The following is a 19,132-nucleotide window of genomic DNA, read 5'->3' on the forward strand; positions in this document are numbered from 1 at the left end:
TTGCACGTTCTGCTCTCGGCTTGTGTCCCCGACGCCCCGATGCGCGCTCGTTCGTGTCACCAGGGAATGCGCTCCACTATTTGTTTTAACTCACAAAAGTTCAAAAAGACAAGAGCACATTTCAAAAAGGCTTTTATTACAGTCGACCAAAACGATATATATCTGGTCCTCCACGTTGACTCTTGTAGGCGACAACATCAGACGCCGGGTGTCGGTCCACGTGCACGCCAGGTGGGGCCAAGGGTGGGCATGAGTCCGTGATGACCGCAAGACCAGACTCAGGCCTGGACCGCAAGCATCACAAGCAGCATGGTTAAGTGCGCGAGAGGCCGCGGGCGTGGCATCACGTGGCATCAGCGACGGCGCTCCCCGGTCCCTGCTGCGCCTTGTCCCCTAGTCGGGCGGTTTCTGTTCCCTCCAAGGAGGCCTGAAAAACAAGAACCAAGATCAGAGCAGGGTGGCCGATGGTTATGGTCTGGTGTACATTACTTCCCTATTCCACTGAAGAACTGGCTTCTCCAGTTTTGGATTGGTTTGGGAAAACCAACAGATCACTTGAGTGTTACGGTCAGCCACAGTTTGACTGAGGGCTGGATGATGGAATATTTCAGAAATGAAATGTGTGTTATAAAAACAAGACTCTTTATTTCAATGGGAGTTCATTACAGGCATTACATCAGTATTCTATTTTAGTATTCTACAAGAGTAATTTCACCATTACAAATTAAATTTAAAACCAATTCCACAGTGGTAAACTTCTGGATAACTTCTGCTCTTAATTTTGGCAAAAGTCAGAAGTCCCTTAAATATTAATAAATCGTGATACTTCCTTTGGTGATGTTTTTTGTCATATTCTGTTATCAAGAAGAAAAAAAAAAAAAAAAGCGATTTATGACTATACTTCTCAAATGTATAAGACGACATGCTGGTGTCTTCCTCTTGTAAGTCGCTTTGGATAAAAGCGTCTGCTAAGTAAAGCAATATATAGAACAACCATGCAATGTATTGATGATTGCAGAACTGACATCATCATATTGCTGGGAGTCTTTGCTGAATCCCAACCCCTTACTCTACCTGGTCACCCGCATTGCCGTGCCCCCTCTCAGACATTTCGGCACCAGAGACCGGCTCCAGCTCCGCTTCTGCCGCAGTCAAGATGTCCATGGGGGCCTCGGCGATGGCCCGGATCGTCTGGTCCTCCAGAGCCAGTGCGGTGTCAAACAGCAGAGGCGAAGGGGGGCACTGCATCCCATCGCCCACCACATCCAAATCCTACCACATGAGGGCAGTTAAACAGCCTTGTGAGGTCACAGCACTAACGGGCACAGGTATGAATAACTTTACTCCATGAGCAAATACATGCAAGCTTATCCAGATATGATATAACGTCCTAAAAACATACACGATACATAATACAGATCTTGATATCATGAAGTTTCAACTAAATCACTGTATAAATGCTAAATTCAGTCCATTATTGCATAAAAGTTTAACATAAAAAATGCTTTTATTTTAAGCCAAAACAGAATATAGATAAGGTTCACAGGTTCTGCAGTTGTGGAAAAGTGGCTCAGATGTGTTAACTGGTCGACTACCTTTTCTCTCCAGAAGTGCTTTATGCAACAATACCTGGCAGTCCAAGAGTGTTTATGTAGGGTGACCAGACGTCCTCTTTTCGAGACCTGAAACTCCCATCCCATAGCATCCTATTCACATTCACATATTAGTGGATGGGTTCCCCGGATTTGTTAAAAAGAGGATAATTTAGTGTAAGTGATCCCTATGACATGATGAGCTGTTTAGGCATCTCAAAAACACAGACAATTCTAAAAACCCGACCAGACAGAATTTCCAGGTCTCAAATAGAGGACATGTTAGAGTGCACCCTAAATTAATAAAAACGATAGTATTCCTACTTGATGGAACAAACTGCGAAAGTATATTCAATATATTGCGCTAAATGCTGTGTTTTGTGTGCGTGTTCCGTACATCGCTGAATTCCAGTGGCAGATTCTCCGTGGGCTGGAGCTCGGCTGCGCTCAGGTACATTTCGGAAGGGGTGGGGGCCAGGGGCTCGGGTGCCAGGGGTTCCTGCTCAGACTTGTACATGGGTGGAGGCAGGGACAGGTGGAGCGGGCAGCGCGGATCTTCTGACTGGCCCATGTGGACGGGGCGGTCGCAGGGCATGTCCTTCAGCCCGGGACACAGCCTGAACAGAACTTGGCTGCTGTCCTGATAGATGTCTTACGTCTTGGGGTCAAGGAAGTAACAGATAACATTCTTCTGATAGGAAATGTGACTTGCTACCTCTCAGCATGGATTATTTAAGACTGACAGGATGTGCTGTTCCTTCCAACTGAACTGTTTTACCCCATTTGGAATGTGGGGAAATCCACAGACCATTAGAAGGACTTGTTGTCAGCCACAGTTTGAAACCAGTTGCTACAGCAAGCAACTGGCCTTGATTCAGGGCGTGTGTGAGGGCAGGAAATCCTACGACAAATAAGAGTAATGGAATAAAGAAAAAATAAACATGCAATCTATTTCATAATCATACGCATAAACAAGCATCAGAAGGATACGTGACACACAGTGTCTGGTCATGGGAAGGCACTGATTGGAGCAGCGGGTCCCTTCAACAAAGGAGATGCATCTTTGGCTGAGACGCATGGAGTGAGTCTAAAGAAACACGTGGTTAGACAGGAACCCGAACGTCTTCAACAATGACAAAACACAGGACTCGTACATTTTAATGAATAAACTCCAAATTATGTCAGACCTGGTTTGCGCCCTCAGTGACTGCTTGTCGGCGTTCTCGGAGCTGGCGGTGAAGAAGGGCTTCTACTCCGTAGCGGCGGCGATATCTGCGCAGGGCCTTCAGCTTCCGCAGGTTCTCGCGTTCCTTCATCGAAAGAGCCTCTGGGCCAGTCAACAGACTGGTACCTGGATACAAACACACCCAATATGGTAAAAAATCACACTGCAGCTTGAGATTTTTAAAAAAACATAACTGAATGTGGGTAAGTATTGCATGGATGAGGAAAGCACATCTTCTTACTTAAGGTTTCATGCTCCAGCTTGCGACTGTGCAGGTACCGTCTCTTCTTCTCCTTCAGCAAGTGCTGCAGTCGCTTGAACTGGTCGATGTAAAGGGACTGCAGACGGATGAGTTTCTCACGAGTTATCAGAGCCACCTCCTCTGCTGTATAAATGCCCGCATGCCTAAAATGGATTTTAAACATGCATGTAAAAAGTTAAACAACCTTTTATAACTAAGAAAGCAAACATTTGAAAGGATGCATGTCTTGATCCAAGCTATAATGTTCAGATAATGTATTGTTTTTTTTTAGCAAACTGGTATTTCCACACTTACTTGAGAGGATCTTCGTGGTCACTGTCAATGCTATCTGCCTCACTATCAGGTTCTCCCCGCCATGTCTGATCCAAAACTACAGGCTCCTGCTCTTCCTCACTACAGCTCTCCTCATCTACACACACACACACACAAATATAGCAGCTCAGGAGTCACTATTAATGAACAGTAGTACCAGTACAATACTAATTTAAGGCTTAAAGAGACCCACTTGTAATTATGCAACGATGTAAATTATGCACTGGCTAATCAAGAATCATTCCTAGTAAACTAATTACAACTTTAATGACAACTATTGGGGAAAAAGAGCAGAGAGGACACCATGCAAATCACGACGTGCAAAAAGTCATTACCCAAAATGCGGCTACCCTCGCTACGTGTGGCATCCTGGCCAAAGGGACCTGCATCGCTGTAATCACTGAGCTGAGACAGGAGGAGCTCTGGTGATGGACCAGACGACGCCTTCCGCACCTGAGCCTTGAGAGCCAGAGTGTTCCTGTGTGCATGCTCTGCACAAAACGCCACCCTGAAAAACAGGAGTGCCATGCATAACCACTAAAACCCAAACTAGATTGTGTAAGTACATGCCAGCGAGTATTAGTATTAGAAGTTCAAAACATGGGAGCGTAAAGCAAATTCTTGGATAATAACAAGGTCATTTTTGACACCTGACTAAAGCACTGACGCAACTCTGATTATTTGTGCACAAAACACAATCAGAATGTTACGGTGCCTTACTTCACAACGTTTTTTTTTTTTTAATATGAACACAATTTACCCGTCTTTCTTGTCTGGTTTTGGGGCTGCATTGGAACAGCGCTTGCCATTCTTATTTGAAACATAGCTGCATTGTCTGTAGGGGGCATTCTTGTCCTCCAGGATGTGCTTGATGCAGAACTCCAGGCCTTCGAGGCGGGGCTGGGAACAAGGCCTCTGGCTGTAGGAGCAGGCCTGGGGCTCCAGAGCGCGGGCAGCCTGGGCCACACGGCCCCTGCTGGAAGGCAGCACGTGGATCCTAATCCTGTTCATCACTGGTACTGTATGGGCAGAAGGCAACAACAAAAATATATATATTTTTTTATCGATAAACCCAGGTTGAAACCCCACCTACTACCATTGTGTCCCTGAGTGTCTCTGGGGGGACTGTCCCTGGAACTACTGATTGTAAGTCGCTCTGGATAAGGGCAACTGATAAATGCTGTGAATGTAATCTACTGATTCCAAGGTGGGCAGCCATGACAGGTGCCCGGGGAGCAGTGTGTGGGGACGGTGCTTTGCTCCGTGGCACCTCGGTGGAACCTTGGCGGCTCGGGACTCGAACCGGCAACCTTCTGATTACAGGGGCCACTTCCTTAACTGCCAGGCCACAACTGTCTGATAAATGCCATAAATTTAAATGATTGACTTCATCTTCTGTTAAGGTGATTGCCCTAGTGTGACAGATGTTAGACACACAACCGGGTGCCGAACAGCCGTGTACCCCTAAAATCAACACTACTTTCAACGCAGTAATTAAAATCTTCACAGACATACAACGTTGTAGGTTTTATTCAATGAGCAGCATCAGGGCCCTTAAACATTTTTATAACTATTTTCATTTATCCAGACTTCACATGGTTATGTCTCTGTGCTATGGTTTTTGTGAGGTGCTAACAGGGGGATTATGAAACGTGATATGCGTTAAACAAAAAACAGAGACCTCTCGATGTCTCGGCGGCCAATAATACTCATACTTGTAGGATTTTATTTATTTATATATATATAATTTAATCACACATTTTCCCCAAACCTGTACAATACCAGCATTCTCATCCGATTGTTATCAGTAAGCACACGTCAGCACAAGCAAAATCAATTCACACAAATAAATGCTTTAGTCCGCAAAAACTGACATATCGGACCACTTTCGACTAAACACAGGTTATTTCCAATAGCACTTAAACAATTTTGGATTATTAAAGGCGCGTCTCCGCTTTAAAATTTTGCGCGCTTCGGCAAGCCGGTCGGCCATCTTTGTCTGAGCCTCGTCACCTACTTTAACATCTAATGTGGACATCTTAATAATTGCTGGTCATCCCATATGTCTCAGCATACTCCCAGAACGTTGGGAATTGACGCACTGAATCGCGATGCTCCTTTTATAACGACGAGTACTTACCGTTTTATCATTTAACACAGCAGCGCAAGGCACTCACGCACCTCGCCTTCTTCCCCTTTACCACAACTCTCTTTCTCTGCGTGACGAGCGCCTCTCTGCCCATTAAGCCCCGCCCATATCGAGCTATGATTGGTTAGAAACTCCCATCAACATTGTGCAATAGGTGGAAGCCACTGTCAATCACTCGGAGTCTTTCGGCTTCAAATGACACATTGTCCAACCTAGAGAGTTAAATCTAAAACATTATACTATTGCAACGACATGAAAATGAAATGGACTGACCCTTGAGTATATAAAAAGTTCATATTTAATGATCAATAGAATTTCGTTAAATAAAAACGAATCATTTCTTCTTTCCATAAAGTAGCCAGGCCCTGTACATTCCCCTCAATTTCCTGAGATTCGGCTTTGACTGGGCCTGTAAAACGAACAGTCACAGAGAAGGTAGACTAAAATGACAAGTTTAAAAAACTGGAACGTTAAAAAAAACAAAAAACATCTGTCACTCTGAAAAAGTATAAAAACCACATTGTAATGCCCACAGGAAAGGCTTCCTTGAATTTATTTGCCAGGGTTCTACCTGCTCGTGGTCATCAAGATGGCGTAGGTCAACAAGTGGAGTAATGGAGGGCCGTCCGTGAGCACACTGAAATGGCAGCTGGCAGTAGGAGAGGGATCCCACCAGACTACGACACTCATCGCTGCTCAGAACGTGGTTGAATTTTATTGCTCCTGTGCAGTGGTAAGATTTTTATGATTAAACATGCCCATCAGCCTGGCCTTGACCTGAGCTGTAATGTTTTGTTGTTTGCTGACGGACCATGGCAGGCCTGAGAAGCAAGGACGTTGTGTACGGTGAGAGGGAGAGTTCCTCTAACTCTGCCAGTAGAACGCAGAAGCTGGAGAAAAAAAGACTTTATGAGAAAGAAAGACTTTATGCAAAATGTTAAACACAAAAACATGCTTCCACATAAAAAACCATCTTACCTCAATCTGTTCTTTTAGGTATTCCTAGTTTCAGTTAGAGTATAGAAGTACAATGAACAACATAAATGGTATGAAAGTACGTTAACAGGGCACATCATGCAAAACTGTACAATAAAGGATACCTCTGCTAGAGACATGATAACTGAGGTTCTGCCACGACGTAACTCATTGCTCTCTTTCTCCATGAAACACACCGGAAGCTTTCCCAGCAACACACAACACTTTCCTGTCTGTGGGAATTCCACTTCCAACCCTAGCCTTCTCAAGAGCGGCTCACATGACCTGCAACACAGTTACATGTCGCTAAAGTGAAATTAAATTACATCCGCTGCTTGTCCATGCTTAACAACAAAGAAACAGAATGACTAACCGCAGGAGTCTGATCTCTTCTTCACTCACGCTGACTTCTAAAGGAGGGGACACCGTGGAGCAGCTCAGCCTCTTCTGGCCTGAATTCTCTGGGTCTTCTTCATAGGAGTCTAGATAGCATATGCAGCAGAAGCTCACAAAATAGAACTACTGCATGAGCACAATATTAAATGTATTTTTTTGAGTTTGCAATGGACCTTTTCATGTCTCATCAATTGCTTTTCTTTCAAAGTAATCTTATCAGGACCATTTTCTTTAGAAACGCAATGACACAATGGAAATGTGAGGCCATGCATCGTGGCAAAACTGAACCTTTATTATTATGGGCCAAATTGAAACAGAGAGGGGAAACCCACCTGCCACCAGCCCTTCCAGACGAATTCTCTCATGCGCTGCATGCTGATCAACTAACACCAACAGGCTGCCTACACCACCAAAACACACATATTTATGTGCATGATACAAGGAAGGAAACAGTAAATGAAACACAGCCATTACCTTCAGGTTCATTGTAGTCTTTTGTCTCTTGGTCTTCTGTTTTTATAAGACAGGCCAAAAACTTTTTGTCCACTTGATTTATCACCTACATAAACAGGAGTGAGAAGAAATATTTTGATTAGATTATTTAATAATCTTGAGAAGTGGTTTCCCAGAAGGTAAGGAAGCAGATTCGTAATCGGAAGGTCCCCAACAACCAAGGTACCGTCCCCACACACTGCTCCCTCGGCGCTCACTAAGATGATGGATTAAATGCAGAGGACACATTTCGTTGTGTGTACCATGTTTCACAATGACAATCACTTCACTCTCAATGTGAGAAAAGAAAATTGCCTTCATAGTGTGGATCATATCCTTGGTAAAGCAATATGGGAACAAGATGTTGTGGATTTTCACAGCTAGACTCTCTGCCTGTCCTCTGGTCACATCCAGTGCAACCTGAAAAAAAAAAACAACATTTAAGAATAATCAGGTTTACACATGGCACTTGTTTCAATTAAAGATGTACATTACGATACACTGGATCTAGCTTACATTTGGTGGTCGAGCAAAGACAGGGTTATTCCATTCAGAAAACTGAGATGACAAAGAATTAGGGTTCTCACTGTCACCTTAAAAAAAGACATACAGAGACATGGCCCAGTTAAAAATGACACCCACAAACCCTAAAGCTTCAAACTTAATTTCACAAAAATGACATTGTCATTTAAAAGCCTGAACTAAGCTGGTATCATATAGATTCTATCTGCTACAGTTGTACCTGCAGTTCTACGTTCTGCCCCTGCACTCACTACTCTCTCTGCCCTGGATGTGGGAAGAAAAGGCCCCACTGCTGCAATCTGAAAGGGGTAACATCTGTACTCAATCCCTACAGAGCAAGGAAAGGATCAATTAAAAGACACAAACCTCTGTGAGAAAAAAGGACAAAGTATAGAAGAGGAAGGGATAAATTTACCTTTTTTGGAAAGGACACTGACAGCCATGTTAGCGACACCTGAAGTGCAGGAATCTTGAGTCCCTTCTTTAGCTGTTCTTTCCTGTTTGGCAACTTCCTTGACTTTACCAGTATAGACCAGCCTCTCAAAACCATCTGTCACCAAGGCACTTGATGTGGTGGCCCTGCATATGGTGGACATCTCTTGGGTGTCCACCACCTCAGCTGACATTAGGTGTCCTGTAATTGACTGTGGCTCTGTTACAGTACGAGACTGGCTGTGGGACGCGTCTTCACCACTGCGTCCCACTGGTTCATCTGGTGGGTCTGCGCATTGTAAAATGTGTGCAGTCTCACAACTTTCACAGCAACTGTCCATGGCATTCCCCCCTGGGCATAAAGTATGCTGTGCCACAGTGTACGACTCCTCGTTGCCACAATCGCCTTTATTTTTCAATGCATTAAACAAGCCCCCAGCCCCAAAGCTGTTCTCCCCAGTCTGCTGCTGATTCAAATGCGAGAGTTTAGCAGCTAACGTTAATTTACTTCTCTTGCTTGGACCCGACATATGACTATGACTTGTGTAGGCTGACAGGGTTAACAGGCCATCCTCTGCCGTTCCTGGGCCTGGCTTGCTGGAGGGACGCTCGAAATGCGTAGCTGTTTTATCAGGGCCAGTTGCTTTGCTCAACATGGGCAAGTGATTGCTGTTCACATCCAGAGATCCTGGTTTGGTTTTGGCCAGAGTGCCAAACACCCTTTTGAACTTGTCCAAAGAGCTAATCTTAGAGGTCAAACTCAGCTTGTGGTGTGTCATCATCTGGGATGTTTTAGGAGGGAGGTTAAAAGCACTGTCTGAGTCTACAAGCTCACTTTTTGGCACTAAATATGAAGCGCAGTGGTCAGTTACTAACATTTTCAAACGGTCAGTTCTTTCATCTGTTAAATTTGTCCTGAAATTCGTACCAGCCATAACACAGTCACTAAAATCTGAACAAGAATGGGAAGCAGAGGTAGAATTCCTGTCCTGGAATTCTGTCTTCAGAAGAAGGGCATGTTCCTCAGATGTGGGAATATCTGTTGACTGGTGCTTTGGTTTGGTTAATGTGCCGTACATCTGTTTGAACCGGTCCAAAGGGCTGACTTCAGGTGTCAAAGCCAGCTTTGGAGGTGGAGTGTCTTTCTGGTCACTTCGTGACAATAAAATAGTCCTCTTCCGTTCACTGTGTTCATTTAGAAAGTTACTTTCTGCTTTACCATTTCTGTCTATTTTGGATGTCCTGGAGCCTTCGTTGTTAGCCATAGTATTTTTATTGGCACTGGTGTGTGACGCACCATCTCTAAAGAACACATCAGGATTACAATTAGCATTAGAAACCGACAAAGTAGCCAGTAGTGATGCCTCAGTTGCCAAAGAACATTCCTGGGATTCAGTGGTGGTGTCCATAAGAAGGACATTTTGTTCATTTGTGGTTTTGGGTTCTAAAATGTATTCTCCGGTATACTCCACTTCATCAGGGGATTCATCCTCATGTGCCTCCTGTCTTTCGTCCCGTACAGCTTCATCAGCTGAGGTTTGGCCCAGACCGCCTTTATCCTTAAAAACCACAGCAGGCTTTCTATGGACAGGTTTGGACGAGAGCATTGTCCCTATACTGCCCTCACCATTAACACACTGCCCATCAGCCTGGCCTCGAGCCGAGCTGTAATTCTGTTCAGCGGAACCTGTCGAAACTAGACACTGTTGGAGGTCGTGCGGCAAAAGCTCAGACACCAAGTTCTCCTTGATGAGAAACGCCCTCACTCCTTCCTCCACGCAGGACAGCACTGCATCCCAGTCTTTGAACTCAATAAGGGTTTTCGCAGGCTCCAGACAGACGTCGTACTCGGAGTACTGGCATTTGATGTTGACGACGTAAACCCCGTGCAGCTCCGCCCCGCCTCCTCGTTTGGGACTGGCGGTGGTGCAGGAGACGCTAGGGCTGCCGCTCGGCTTATTTGCGCTGCTCACCTTCCGCAAGAGGCAGTTCAGCAGCTTATGGATGCGCGTTTTCAGCAGCAGCCTCTTGTTCACGTACAGGAACTGCAGGCTGCTGTTGTAATGGCCCTCGCGTCCTATGTGGCCTGTCATTTCAAACTGGCCAGTGGAGTAACTGATCTCGCCAAGCTTCTGGGCCCTCCCAGTGCCATGGATTTGCACAAACCTGTAGTACGTGCTTTTGGCTTTGGACAACTGCACCAGCATGGACCCTGCACACTCCTTCTTCACAGTAAAAGACACAGACGGGTGCAGGAGGGACACGGCCTCCACTCGCTGCCGGATCCTGTCCAATTCCAGCACGGGGTCCAGCCGTTTCCTTCTCACAGGCATGTTGTGGAAAATGTTGCAGACCACCACCGTTGTGCCAGCGGATGGGCGGGTGGTCTCGGCTTCAAACACGTCCAGTCCTTTTCCACAGTCAAAGACCTTCACGAAGGTCTTCACCGACAGCTTGGTCCTGGATGAGATCTCCAACAGGGCGGAGAGGGTACTCATGCTGGCGAGCGCCTCTCCCCTAAATCCATAGAACCTGAGGTTCTCCAAATCGGCCAGACAGCTACATTTGCTGGTGTGGTATCTCTTTCCCACGTTCCCCAGGTCCTCCCGGTCGATGCCCGAGCCATTGTCCAGCACCTTTACCTTGCCGGCCTCTACGTCCACCTTCACCGCGACGCACGTCGCTCCAGCGTCGATGCTGTTGAGAAGCAGCTCCTCTACACACTGCTGCAGTGAAAATATGGCGATGCCGGAACGAAGTCTGGCCTGCACGTCTGCAGATAAACACTTGATCGCCATTGCTTATTTCACACGCGTTGTAAAAGCCCGTAGGCAGCAGGGTACGTCAGCACTTGTAGCATTTAGAGTCATGTTGTCCGCCGTTGAATCCTGCGACCGCGCGTCCGTTCGTGTTTACATCTCACTCGTGGCTTCTCCCAAAACGCGGCCGGCCGCTGGCGCTTTGCGCTCCACACTGCCCCCCTTCGGCTCGAGTGGGCAAATGCGCCGTAAAACCAACAGCGCCAAGCGTGGCGGTGTTCAGACGTGAAATAAGTTGACTTTTTTTATTTGATGCTTTCGAACTTCTCGTATGTTCAGTCAAGTGGAGTTTTATAGGCTGGAGCAACCGTTTACTTTGGGCACCTTTACTCTAACTCAATTACAATATGCACCTTAGGAAGAACCCGGGAAGCCAGATTATTTACCTCCATCAGGTGTATTAATGATGGATTCGAACCCATCTGTGGTCATCTCTATGAAACAAAAAGAAATGATCATTACCTAGGCTCCTACATAATGAAAAACATTTAGCATGTTTCAAGACAGAAAACCTAAGTGTAAACGGCTGCACTTAATTTGGCTATTCGTAATTAGATAAACTGTCCCAATATCGAGTGTTAAATACGCACTTGATATGGACAAATCAGTCAAGTTATTCCCCATCATACACCGGATTAAAGAGAGTGTGCTACAGTTTAAATGAACCCCCATACAAGCAGGTTTAAGTTTTTATAATATGATGTCTATGCATGGAATTTTTTTTCATGTACCGAGCCCATAGTTCCAAAAGTATAATTTTTTTTAGAATGTACATAAAACATAATACAGTGATTCCGAGCTCAAATGCTTTATACAAAGAATCTTGTTAGCAGAGATCCATTTTCATCAACTTTTTAATACCAAGAAACCAAAAAAAAAAAAAAAGGGAAATAAAATGAAGTGATGTATACCTTGCCCACGACCAAAACCAAGCATTGTTGTCAGGCTTTAAAAACGGCTTAGAAAGACACGAGGCAGGTCAAGGGAGACAAAAACGCTGCATAACCTGCTATGGCCAGTTTAAAAGTCAAGTAATAAATAGAATGTAACATTTTTTGACTAAAATATAACAAAATTGTACAATTCTCAAGCAACAGCGAATGAGTACATCAAGCACATTAGCATTGCAAGACATTGTTTTTTTTGTTTTCATGGGTGATGGCTAAAATACTAGGTCCCTCAGAATTCCACAATTCCTATAATACAAAAATGAGTGACATCAAAAATAGTATTTACACATTCTTAATAAATAATTTGTTTTGCTTACTTTATTTTTCTTGAGTTTTTTTATTATTGCCACATTTAGGGGTATAGGGAGGTAGGTACAGAAACCCTGGAGTGCAATAAAAAATAATACAATGCAGTATATTCAAATACAGATCAAGAACACGAACGCAAATGAGAGAACACAACAGCGGACGTGAAATAAGCTACAAGCTCAGGGGCGTTCGGGACACAAGAGACAGGTTTATACTGAATATTGTGTGCTTGTTGCTGACTGGACAAGGAGCTTGTCCGTGATCAGTGCGAGGGCCCAGTGGAACCGGCTTTTATCTGTTCGTCTGGTTCCCTTTGAGGGCCGCTCACCTAACGTTCCGTCTGCGCGTTCCTGAATTTGCGGCTGTGGAATATTTGTGTTGTGTTCAATGATTTGCCGTCTTTTGCCCCGCCCCTTCCCCTCACTCCAGGGCTTCTGTAAGCTGGCCCTGGACAACCATACAACAGATCTGAAGAGAGCAATGAAAATTCGACAGGTTCTGTGTGCTGCGCTAGCAAAAGGACGGGCGTGATGAAGGGACGTATCTGCATGTGTTTATTTCGGTAGAGGGGGTAGAGGGGGCGGAGGTTCCATTGGCAGTGGTGGGGGTCGAGATCCGCCCCCTCTGGGACCTCCGGCGTATCTGTAGTCTCCGTATTGTGAGCGATAGTCAAACATTTGTGGATGTGAGGGCTGAACCCCCTGAGCGCTCAGGAGCGAGTTGAGCATGTCGAACGTGTCCTGGAACTCATTGGACTGTCCGCCGGACGCAGGCGCGCCGTGCCCGTTGGTGTCGGACTTGTCGGCCTTGCCGTGGGAGTAGCCGCCCGGGTGGTGCGGGAGCCCCAGCGGGGGCAGCGGGTCCAGGCCGTGAGTCAGGCTGGGCAGGGACGGCAGCTGGTAGGAGTTCCGGGAGGATTTGCTGGCTTTGGGCGGGTGGGAGCTGGAGCCCGCCGCCGAGGGGTCTTGCACGTGCTGCCGCTTTCGAGACGAGGAGGAAGAGCTGATTCTCGAGGAGGATGAAGAAGTGGATTCCCCAGAGGGCTTCTTAGTGCTGGCCATTGCTGCGGCCGAGCTGGACGAGTGTTTATGACTAGAGGAGGAAGACGAGGAGGAGCTGAAAGAGCCAGCACTGCTAGAGGACGAGGAATGGTGGTGGTGGTGATGGTGGTGGTGGTTGGAGCGCTCCCGGTGCTTATCCCGGCTCTTACTCTCTTCTCCCCCTGAGCCTCCCCGCCTCTCTGGGATACGGATGCGAACTTTAATGTCCTGTTCGTTTGCCCGGCTCCCTCCTCCACCACCACTCGCCCCCCCAGTGTGGCCGCCTCCCCCTTCTCCTCCCGCTGTCTCAGGCAGAGGGAAGCGCATCTTCCTCTCATCCAGCGGGATTTTAAGGATAATTGGCGAAGTGTTGCTGAGGTCAGAGGAGGAGGAGCTAGACTGGTGCTGATGATGCTTCTCCTTCCTCTGTTGGCCAATCAGCGCTCTTGACGCTAAAGCGTATTCGCGCTTGACACTGGCCTCCATGTTCTCCAGCTTCCTCTTCTGTGCCGCCAGAGACTCGGCGTGCTTAGCGCGGTACTCGTTGAGTGAAACCCGGGCTGGTGCATGCATTTCATGATTGGGCTGGGGCAGCTGATCCGTGCCCGCGGGCTTGGCGCCAGGCTGCCAGTGCTGGGTTCCTGAAGGGCCCAAGGGTCGGTCCTTGCCATCCAATGCAGAAGAGGAGCCGGTGGAAGGGGCAGAGAGGCTCATGAGGCCAGCCAGTGTGCTCTCAGAGGAGGCCATGGAGATCATGTTCATCATGGCTTCTGTCTGGTCACCCTCCTCTTGTGTCTTGGGTTTCGACTTCACGGCATGGCCTCCCGCCTAACACACATAAAAAAAAACCAAGATTAGTATAATTTATATTCACTCAAATCACACTGTAAACATACATAATAGGAAGGGGGCAGCTACTGGAGTCAGATTTACCTTCCAATTGCGGATGCGTTTTAACCTGCTGGGCGTCTTCTCCAGGATCTGTAGAAACTCATGTGTGAGTTCTGTGGACAATAAAAAAAAAAAAAAAGTCACGTTCAAAGAAGAGCCGGGCAAAAACAGGAAATATACGTAATGACAATAATCTCTAGCAAACTTCAGACGCACCAATATAGACAATTAGCAAGCAGCCAGTTAGTGGCTGATAAAAAATTATATCCCAATGCCCATAGATATTTACTTTACTTTACTTTACTTTATTTGGCAGACGCTTTTATCCAAAGCGACTTACAATGGGAAGACACCAGCAATTCTCGTTCGATTTCTATAGAATATCAAGTATACAAACTAAGAGCCCTGATAAGGCTTAGACTTGTCATTGAAGAACATGCTCGGAGAGTGTTGGGTGCTAGACTAAGAAAAATTATAATGTATTTATACATTTTGTATTTGTTTGTTAAATGTGTATGCATGTGTATGTGTTAAATTTGTCTGTACCACTTTATTAATGTCAAAATACACTATTACACTGTTGAAAGTGGAACGATTGTCATTGTGAAGAACAGCACATGGTGACACAATGAAATGTGTCCTCTGCTTTTAACCATCACCCTAAGTAAGTGGTGGGCAGCCATGACAGGTGCCCGGACGGTTCGGGATTCGATTACTAGGCCACCACTGCCCCAGGCGTAAAGGCATACAGAAATAAATATTACCATTCTGCAATAGCACGAGTAGGCGACCCCCTGGTCAACAACAGGAGCAGCAAGGAAGACCGAAACAAACACAGCGCTCCTTCATAGTGACTACGTTCCTATGCCTCCGGTGATTTCTCGGCTGCTTGTTCCTGGAGTATCCCTGACTGTCTGACTGATCGCCGAAATTCGACCCTGCTCACTTCCCCAGACCTAGCTTCAAAAAACAGTTTCCACGGTAACAAACTAAGCTTGTGGCCAGTTTCCAAAATGTGCAGACACCGCGGTACGTCGCGTTCATCACGACCAACAGAAGCAGATCCCGCTCTCCTCACCACCTCATGCCCGCTGCAAAGGGTGAGCCGCCCAACCGCACCACTCGGCATAGACGACCCGTTTCTAGTCTAGTCTAGTCGGGAGCCGCTACCTGAAATGGTAGTAGTAATTAAAAATATTTAACCAAGCCATAAAATGTGCAAAATGGCCAACAATATGCTAGAGATGCAAATATCTGACCCTACGCAGAACTGTATTGTCTTTCAGCTGATAAACATCAACAATCAGTATCCAATTTAAAACCAGAGCTGGTACACGCCTACAATATGCATGCACACACCTCAATATCAACTGTGTATGTAGTGCTACAGCCCTCATGTAAATTACTCTGCTGCCCATACCGTCCAGCAGTTCGAGGGTGACCGTCGTGTCCACATATTCCCACCAGTGCTTGCTGTCTGTTGAAACCGGGATCTCCCAGTTGGACCACTTACAAGCCAGATGGATGCACACACATGCCACTATGGGAGGACTATATTGCAGGCAGAATGTGGTCAAGTGTAAACTGCAGAGACAACACAGACAACAAACCCGATTAGTCCATGTGAATGCATGGGATCTACATACCGACCACTGTTCCTACTTCTCTACAATGCTACAAGTGGCATGTAAAACTGGACACACACCTGTTAGTCGCCATGTAATAAGACGTCTGTGCCAAGTCTTTACTCGCTGGAACAAAATATGAAATGAAAAAAGTGAATACAACACAATTTGCCCTCAGTAATAAACTCGGGCTGGATCCATACCTCGGACAAGCTGTGTGCACTTCACAACGTGTGTGTGGGGATGGTCAATGGTGATCTCGAAAGCTAAAATAAGAGCAGCAACAGGGAAAGACAAGAAACACAGGAAGTGAGCAGAAGGCAATAACCAATGATAAAAGGCCAACAGGGCAAAATACAAAGGAGCTGTAGGATGTGCATAGATCTATTTTCCACACTACACTGAAATAAGTGTATTAAAGGGGTGTGGTGCTTTGATTCTTCTGTTGTTTGAGCCTGGATAAAACAAATGTCAAGTACTTTGAGAGTGGGCGGCTTCCCACGCTTTTCCAGAAGGTCACCAAGGACACAAAACGTCCACAGCCAAGGACAATGTCCTTTATCAACATATATTATGCTAATGATTTCACAAGCAATCACAGAAAAAAATCAAAACAAAACTTGCTCCCACAGCAAAGAAAAATGGCAGCTGAGGAGAATTGAGGAGAGCTGTGGGCGACAATAGAGACCTTAGATCTTGTCAGTGAAGCTCTCAGCTCTGGGGAGTCCAGGACCCCAATTTCCCCCTGCTTCACTTACCCAGGGTCTGCAGTATAATGCTCTCAAGAATGACCAGGTCTTGGGCTTGCTGCAGGTAAGCCTGAGGTTGAGAGGACAGGCAGGTTACTCATGGGGAGGAACTCTTTGCTCTCTCTCTCTATCTCTCTCTATCTCTCTCATATCAAGCGTGCTCTCGTTCTCTCTCTCTCTCTCTCTCTCTCTCTCTCTCTCACTTGCTCGCTTCAGCCCCTAGCCACCGATTGTGTGGTGTTTGTGGAGGTTCACTTGCGCTTGTTGGTGACTGAGCAATGTGGCCCTTTCCCACTTTTTTAAACGGAGAGCCAGATCCGCAGAGGTTTATGAATTCACACCCGGTGAAACCTTGTCGTAGCCACTGATTACGCTTTACGCATGAGCACTTTTCATGAGAAGAAACAAGTTTCATGGTTTGGTTTTTACACAAAATGAAATGCAACATAAAAAAAAAAGAAAGACTAACAGACCTGTCGACCATCAATGTCTCGCTAACATTCACTCAGCACTAAAGTATAATGGTCAATGCCAAATGCAACACAGAATAGAGCTACTTTAACTTAATTATACCAATAGTTGTGCCTATTACACATTAATTAAATAGGATTAATTAAATGCACTTCGATGGGAGTGAAATTTGAATCAATTTATAGGCCAATGAAAGTGGTCTACGTAAAAAAATGTATACAGTGAAATCCCACTGACATTAAAAGCAGTAAAAACGCTAAGAGGCTTGACATCTGATGTTGTCCATTGGCAAGTCAAACGGGACAAACTGAAACCAACACACTCAAGCCGGAATCACTTATACGGCCAGCACCCACAACACACAGGCCTGTTTACACTACAAAAGCCACCAATTACACTACGCTGATGGGGTCACATCGAGCACAGCTCTGTACCCAGGACTATGACTACGTGGAAGGGGAGAAAATACAAAAGTCATCAACATTTCAGGGTTAAAAAGGCCGGAGCCCAGGGGTGCTTACATCACTGCGTGTGTCTGGAGGAGGGTCCTGAGGGTTGAGGCATGCGTGGGTTACCTTGATCACGTGTTCCAATTTACGCGGCTGCTCCTCCACTTTTGCCGCTAGGAAAAGCGCAGCCGGAGCAATAACCTAATTCAGAACGGACATGAGCGGCCATCAGTTTTAGGTCCCTTTTTGTCACCAAGTGAGACCTGAAAGCAATCCACTAGACACCGCGGGACACTCACATTTCTGTGGAAGCGTGTGAAAGACTGGATCATGTAGAACCGATGCATGTACACAATGGCAGTGTTTATCGTCAGCTGGGACCTGGTTTAGAGAGGTCAAGGTTCATGGTGATGGAGGAGGTCAAGTCATTGGAACCTTACTCAGTAACTCTAATTCCAACCTCATAAACATGACTTTTGTCTCGTTTCTGGTCATTAATGGTTTTATGGGAGCACTTTTCACATATCCGGTTTCTCTCTTTGTAAAAGCACGAAGTGCAGCATTTTCCTAAATATGTTCCAGAACCCTAAATTCTATAAAGCACCCCAGGTTCGGTTTGTGTTTCTCTGCGGCTTCGGAGAACACGTAGCTTCGAGGTGCAGAAGCGAAAAACCCTGCAATTACCGGAACAGTACCGGAACTACCGAACATTCCACAAACGAGACAGCGTCCAACGCTCGTTAGGCTACGCTGCGTCAGCCGACAGGGACGCGGTCATAATCGCGGCGTAACGCGGGAGAACGCTGCCGTTCCGTTCCGGGAGAAACGTCCGGCTTCTCGGCGGGGCCTGGTGTGCGGCCTCCTCCCACGGAGCCCGACGCAGGGCGGCACCGGGGCGGCCCTTCCCGCCCGTGTGCGCCGGCGTGCCGCGGGGAAGTCGGGCCGCTCCGAAACGCGCGTCGCGTCGCGGGCCCCGTGCGCCGTCGGCGGTAAGCGACGCCTCGGGCGCCGAGCTGGCCGGCTAGCAAGGCGCCAAACCGGCTCCGACACAAAAAAAAGATACACGTTGAGTCGCTGTCCCATGTCCTGAAGCAGGTTGGCGGCCTGCTGCCGGTACGACAGCTCCTTGTCGGGGTCGAGGCCCGCACGGCGGGACGGGTTGTTTTCGATCTGCTCCCTGGTGAAGTACCATTTGCTCTTTGTCGCAGGAAGAGACGGTAACGACGTCGCCATTACTGTTTTTTTTTTAAGGACGGACCGTTCCAGGAACCAGTCCGACTCGTGCGTCACTTCCGCCGAGCGTCGGGACCGCGGGTCCAGGCTGCGTCCCAATACTGTACGTAGGCGGGAAGAAAAGACAGACAAAACCAAAAACAAGCCGTCGCCATTTTGAGCCACGGGACCAATTTAACAAAGCCTGGGAGGGTTGAAGGTGGAGGGACCGATTAATCGAACTTCAAAGGGGGGCTGCA

The 19,132-nt window shown here is 46.7% G+C and overlaps 3 protein-coding genes and 1 non-coding gene across 5 annotated transcripts; all 4 read right to left on the minus strand.

The window, feature by feature from the left end:
* Nucleotides 1-115: 115 nt before the first annotated feature.
* Nucleotides 116-6,250, minus strand: LOC114798661 (KAT8 regulatory NSL complex subunit 2-like). Of its 2 annotated transcripts, none has more exons than XM_028994546.1 (10): nt 6,112-6,250; nt 4,152-4,410; nt 3,727-3,899; nt 3,374-3,488; nt 3,059-3,222; nt 2,780-2,943; nt 2,583-2,679; nt 1,990-2,243; nt 1,075-1,272; nt 116-427 (listed from the first exon to the last, which is right to left on the minus strand). In XM_028994546.1, the coding sequence occupies exons 2-10, from the start codon at nt 4,400-4,402 to the stop codon at nt 344-346; spliced, it is 1,500 nt and encodes a 499-aa protein (XP_028850379.1). In that variant the 5' UTR covers nt 4,403-4,410; nt 6,112-6,250; the 3' UTR covers nt 116-343. The 2 variants fall into 2 exon arrangements, with proteins under 2 accessions (XP_028850379.1, XP_028850378.1); XM_028994545.1 differs by lacking the exon at nt 6,112-6,250 and adding an exon at nt 5,532-5,859.
* LOC114798916 (small nucleolar RNA SNORA2/SNORA34 family) lies at nt 2,342-2,476 on the minus strand. The gene has a single exon (XR_003751149.1). It is a non-coding gene; the product is annotated as a small nucleolar RNA SNORA2/SNORA34 family (small nucleolar RNA).
* LOC114798660 (DNA mismatch repair protein Mlh3-like) lies at nt 6,218-11,298 on the minus strand. The gene is made up of 10 exons (XM_028994544.1): nt 8,341-11,298; nt 8,146-8,253; nt 7,920-7,996; nt 7,719-7,823; nt 7,386-7,470; nt 7,244-7,312; nt 6,889-6,997; nt 6,519-6,800; nt 6,352-6,430; nt 6,218-6,263 (listed from the first exon to the last, which is right to left on the minus strand). The coding sequence occupies exons 1-8, from the start codon at nt 11,153-11,155 to the stop codon at nt 6,533-6,535; spliced, it is 3,636 nt and encodes a 1,211-aa protein (XP_028850377.1). The 5' UTR covers nt 11,156-11,298; the 3' UTR covers nt 6,218-6,263; nt 6,352-6,430; nt 6,519-6,532.
* Nucleotides 11,299-12,061: 763 nt separating this feature from the next.
* On the minus strand, nt 12,062-18,922 carry LOC114798863 (cyclin-T1-like). Its single transcript, XM_028994902.1, has 9 exons — nt 18,724-18,922; nt 17,960-18,041; nt 17,733-17,861; nt 16,750-16,810; nt 16,195-16,257; nt 16,072-16,117; nt 15,787-15,950; nt 14,409-14,479; nt 12,062-14,303 (listed from the first exon to the last, which is right to left on the minus strand). The coding sequence occupies exons 1-9, from the start codon at nt 18,891-18,893 to the stop codon at nt 12,990-12,992; spliced, it is 2,100 nt and encodes a 699-aa protein (XP_028850735.1). The 5' UTR covers nt 18,894-18,922; the 3' UTR covers nt 12,062-12,989.
* Between the last annotated feature and the right edge of the window lie 210 nt (nt 18,923-19,132).

This window comes from Denticeps clupeoides, chromosome 10 (assembly GCF_900700375.1).
Source record: "Denticeps clupeoides chromosome 10, fDenClu1.1, whole genome shotgun sequence".
NCBI lineage: Eukaryota > Metazoa > Chordata > Actinopteri > Clupeiformes > Denticipitidae > Denticeps > Denticeps clupeoides.

Coding starts and splice junctions, on each gene's coding strand:
- LOC114798661 (XM_028994546.1), bottom strand. CDS start 4,402: ATGAACAGGATTAGGATCCACGTGCTGCCTTCCAGCAGGGGCCGTGTG. Junction 3,489..3,726: donor CGAGGGTAGCCGCATTTTGG/GTAATGACTTTT, acceptor GTGTGTGTGTAG/ATGAGGAGAGCTGTAGTGAG. Junction 2,680..2,779: donor TCACTGAGGGCGCAAACCAG/GTCTGACATAAT, acceptor GTGTTTCTTTAG/ACTCACTCCATGCGTCTCAG.
- LOC114798660 (XM_028994544.1), bottom strand. CDS start 11,155: ATGGCGATCAAGTGTTTATCTGCAGACGTGCAGGCCAGACTTCGTTCC. Junction 7,471..7,718: donor ATATGATCCACACTATGAAG/GCAATTTTCTTT, acceptor CTGTTTATGTAG/GTGATAAATCAAGTGGACAA. Junction 7,313..7,385: donor AGACTACAATGAACCTGAAG/GTAATGGCTGTG, acceptor TTGGTGGTGTAG/GCAGCCTGTTGGTGTTAGTT.
- LOC114798863 (XM_028994902.1), bottom strand. CDS start 18,893: ATGGCGACGTCGTTACCGTCTCTTCCTGCGACAAAGAGCAAATGGTAC. Junction 17,862..17,959: donor TCACACGCTTCCACAGAAAT/GTGAGTGTCCCG, acceptor GTTCTGAATTAG/GTTATTGCTCCGGCTGCGCT. Junction 15,951..16,071: donor TATTACATGGCGACTAACAG/GTGTGTGTCCAG, acceptor TTGTCTCTGCAG/TTTACACTTGACCACATTCT.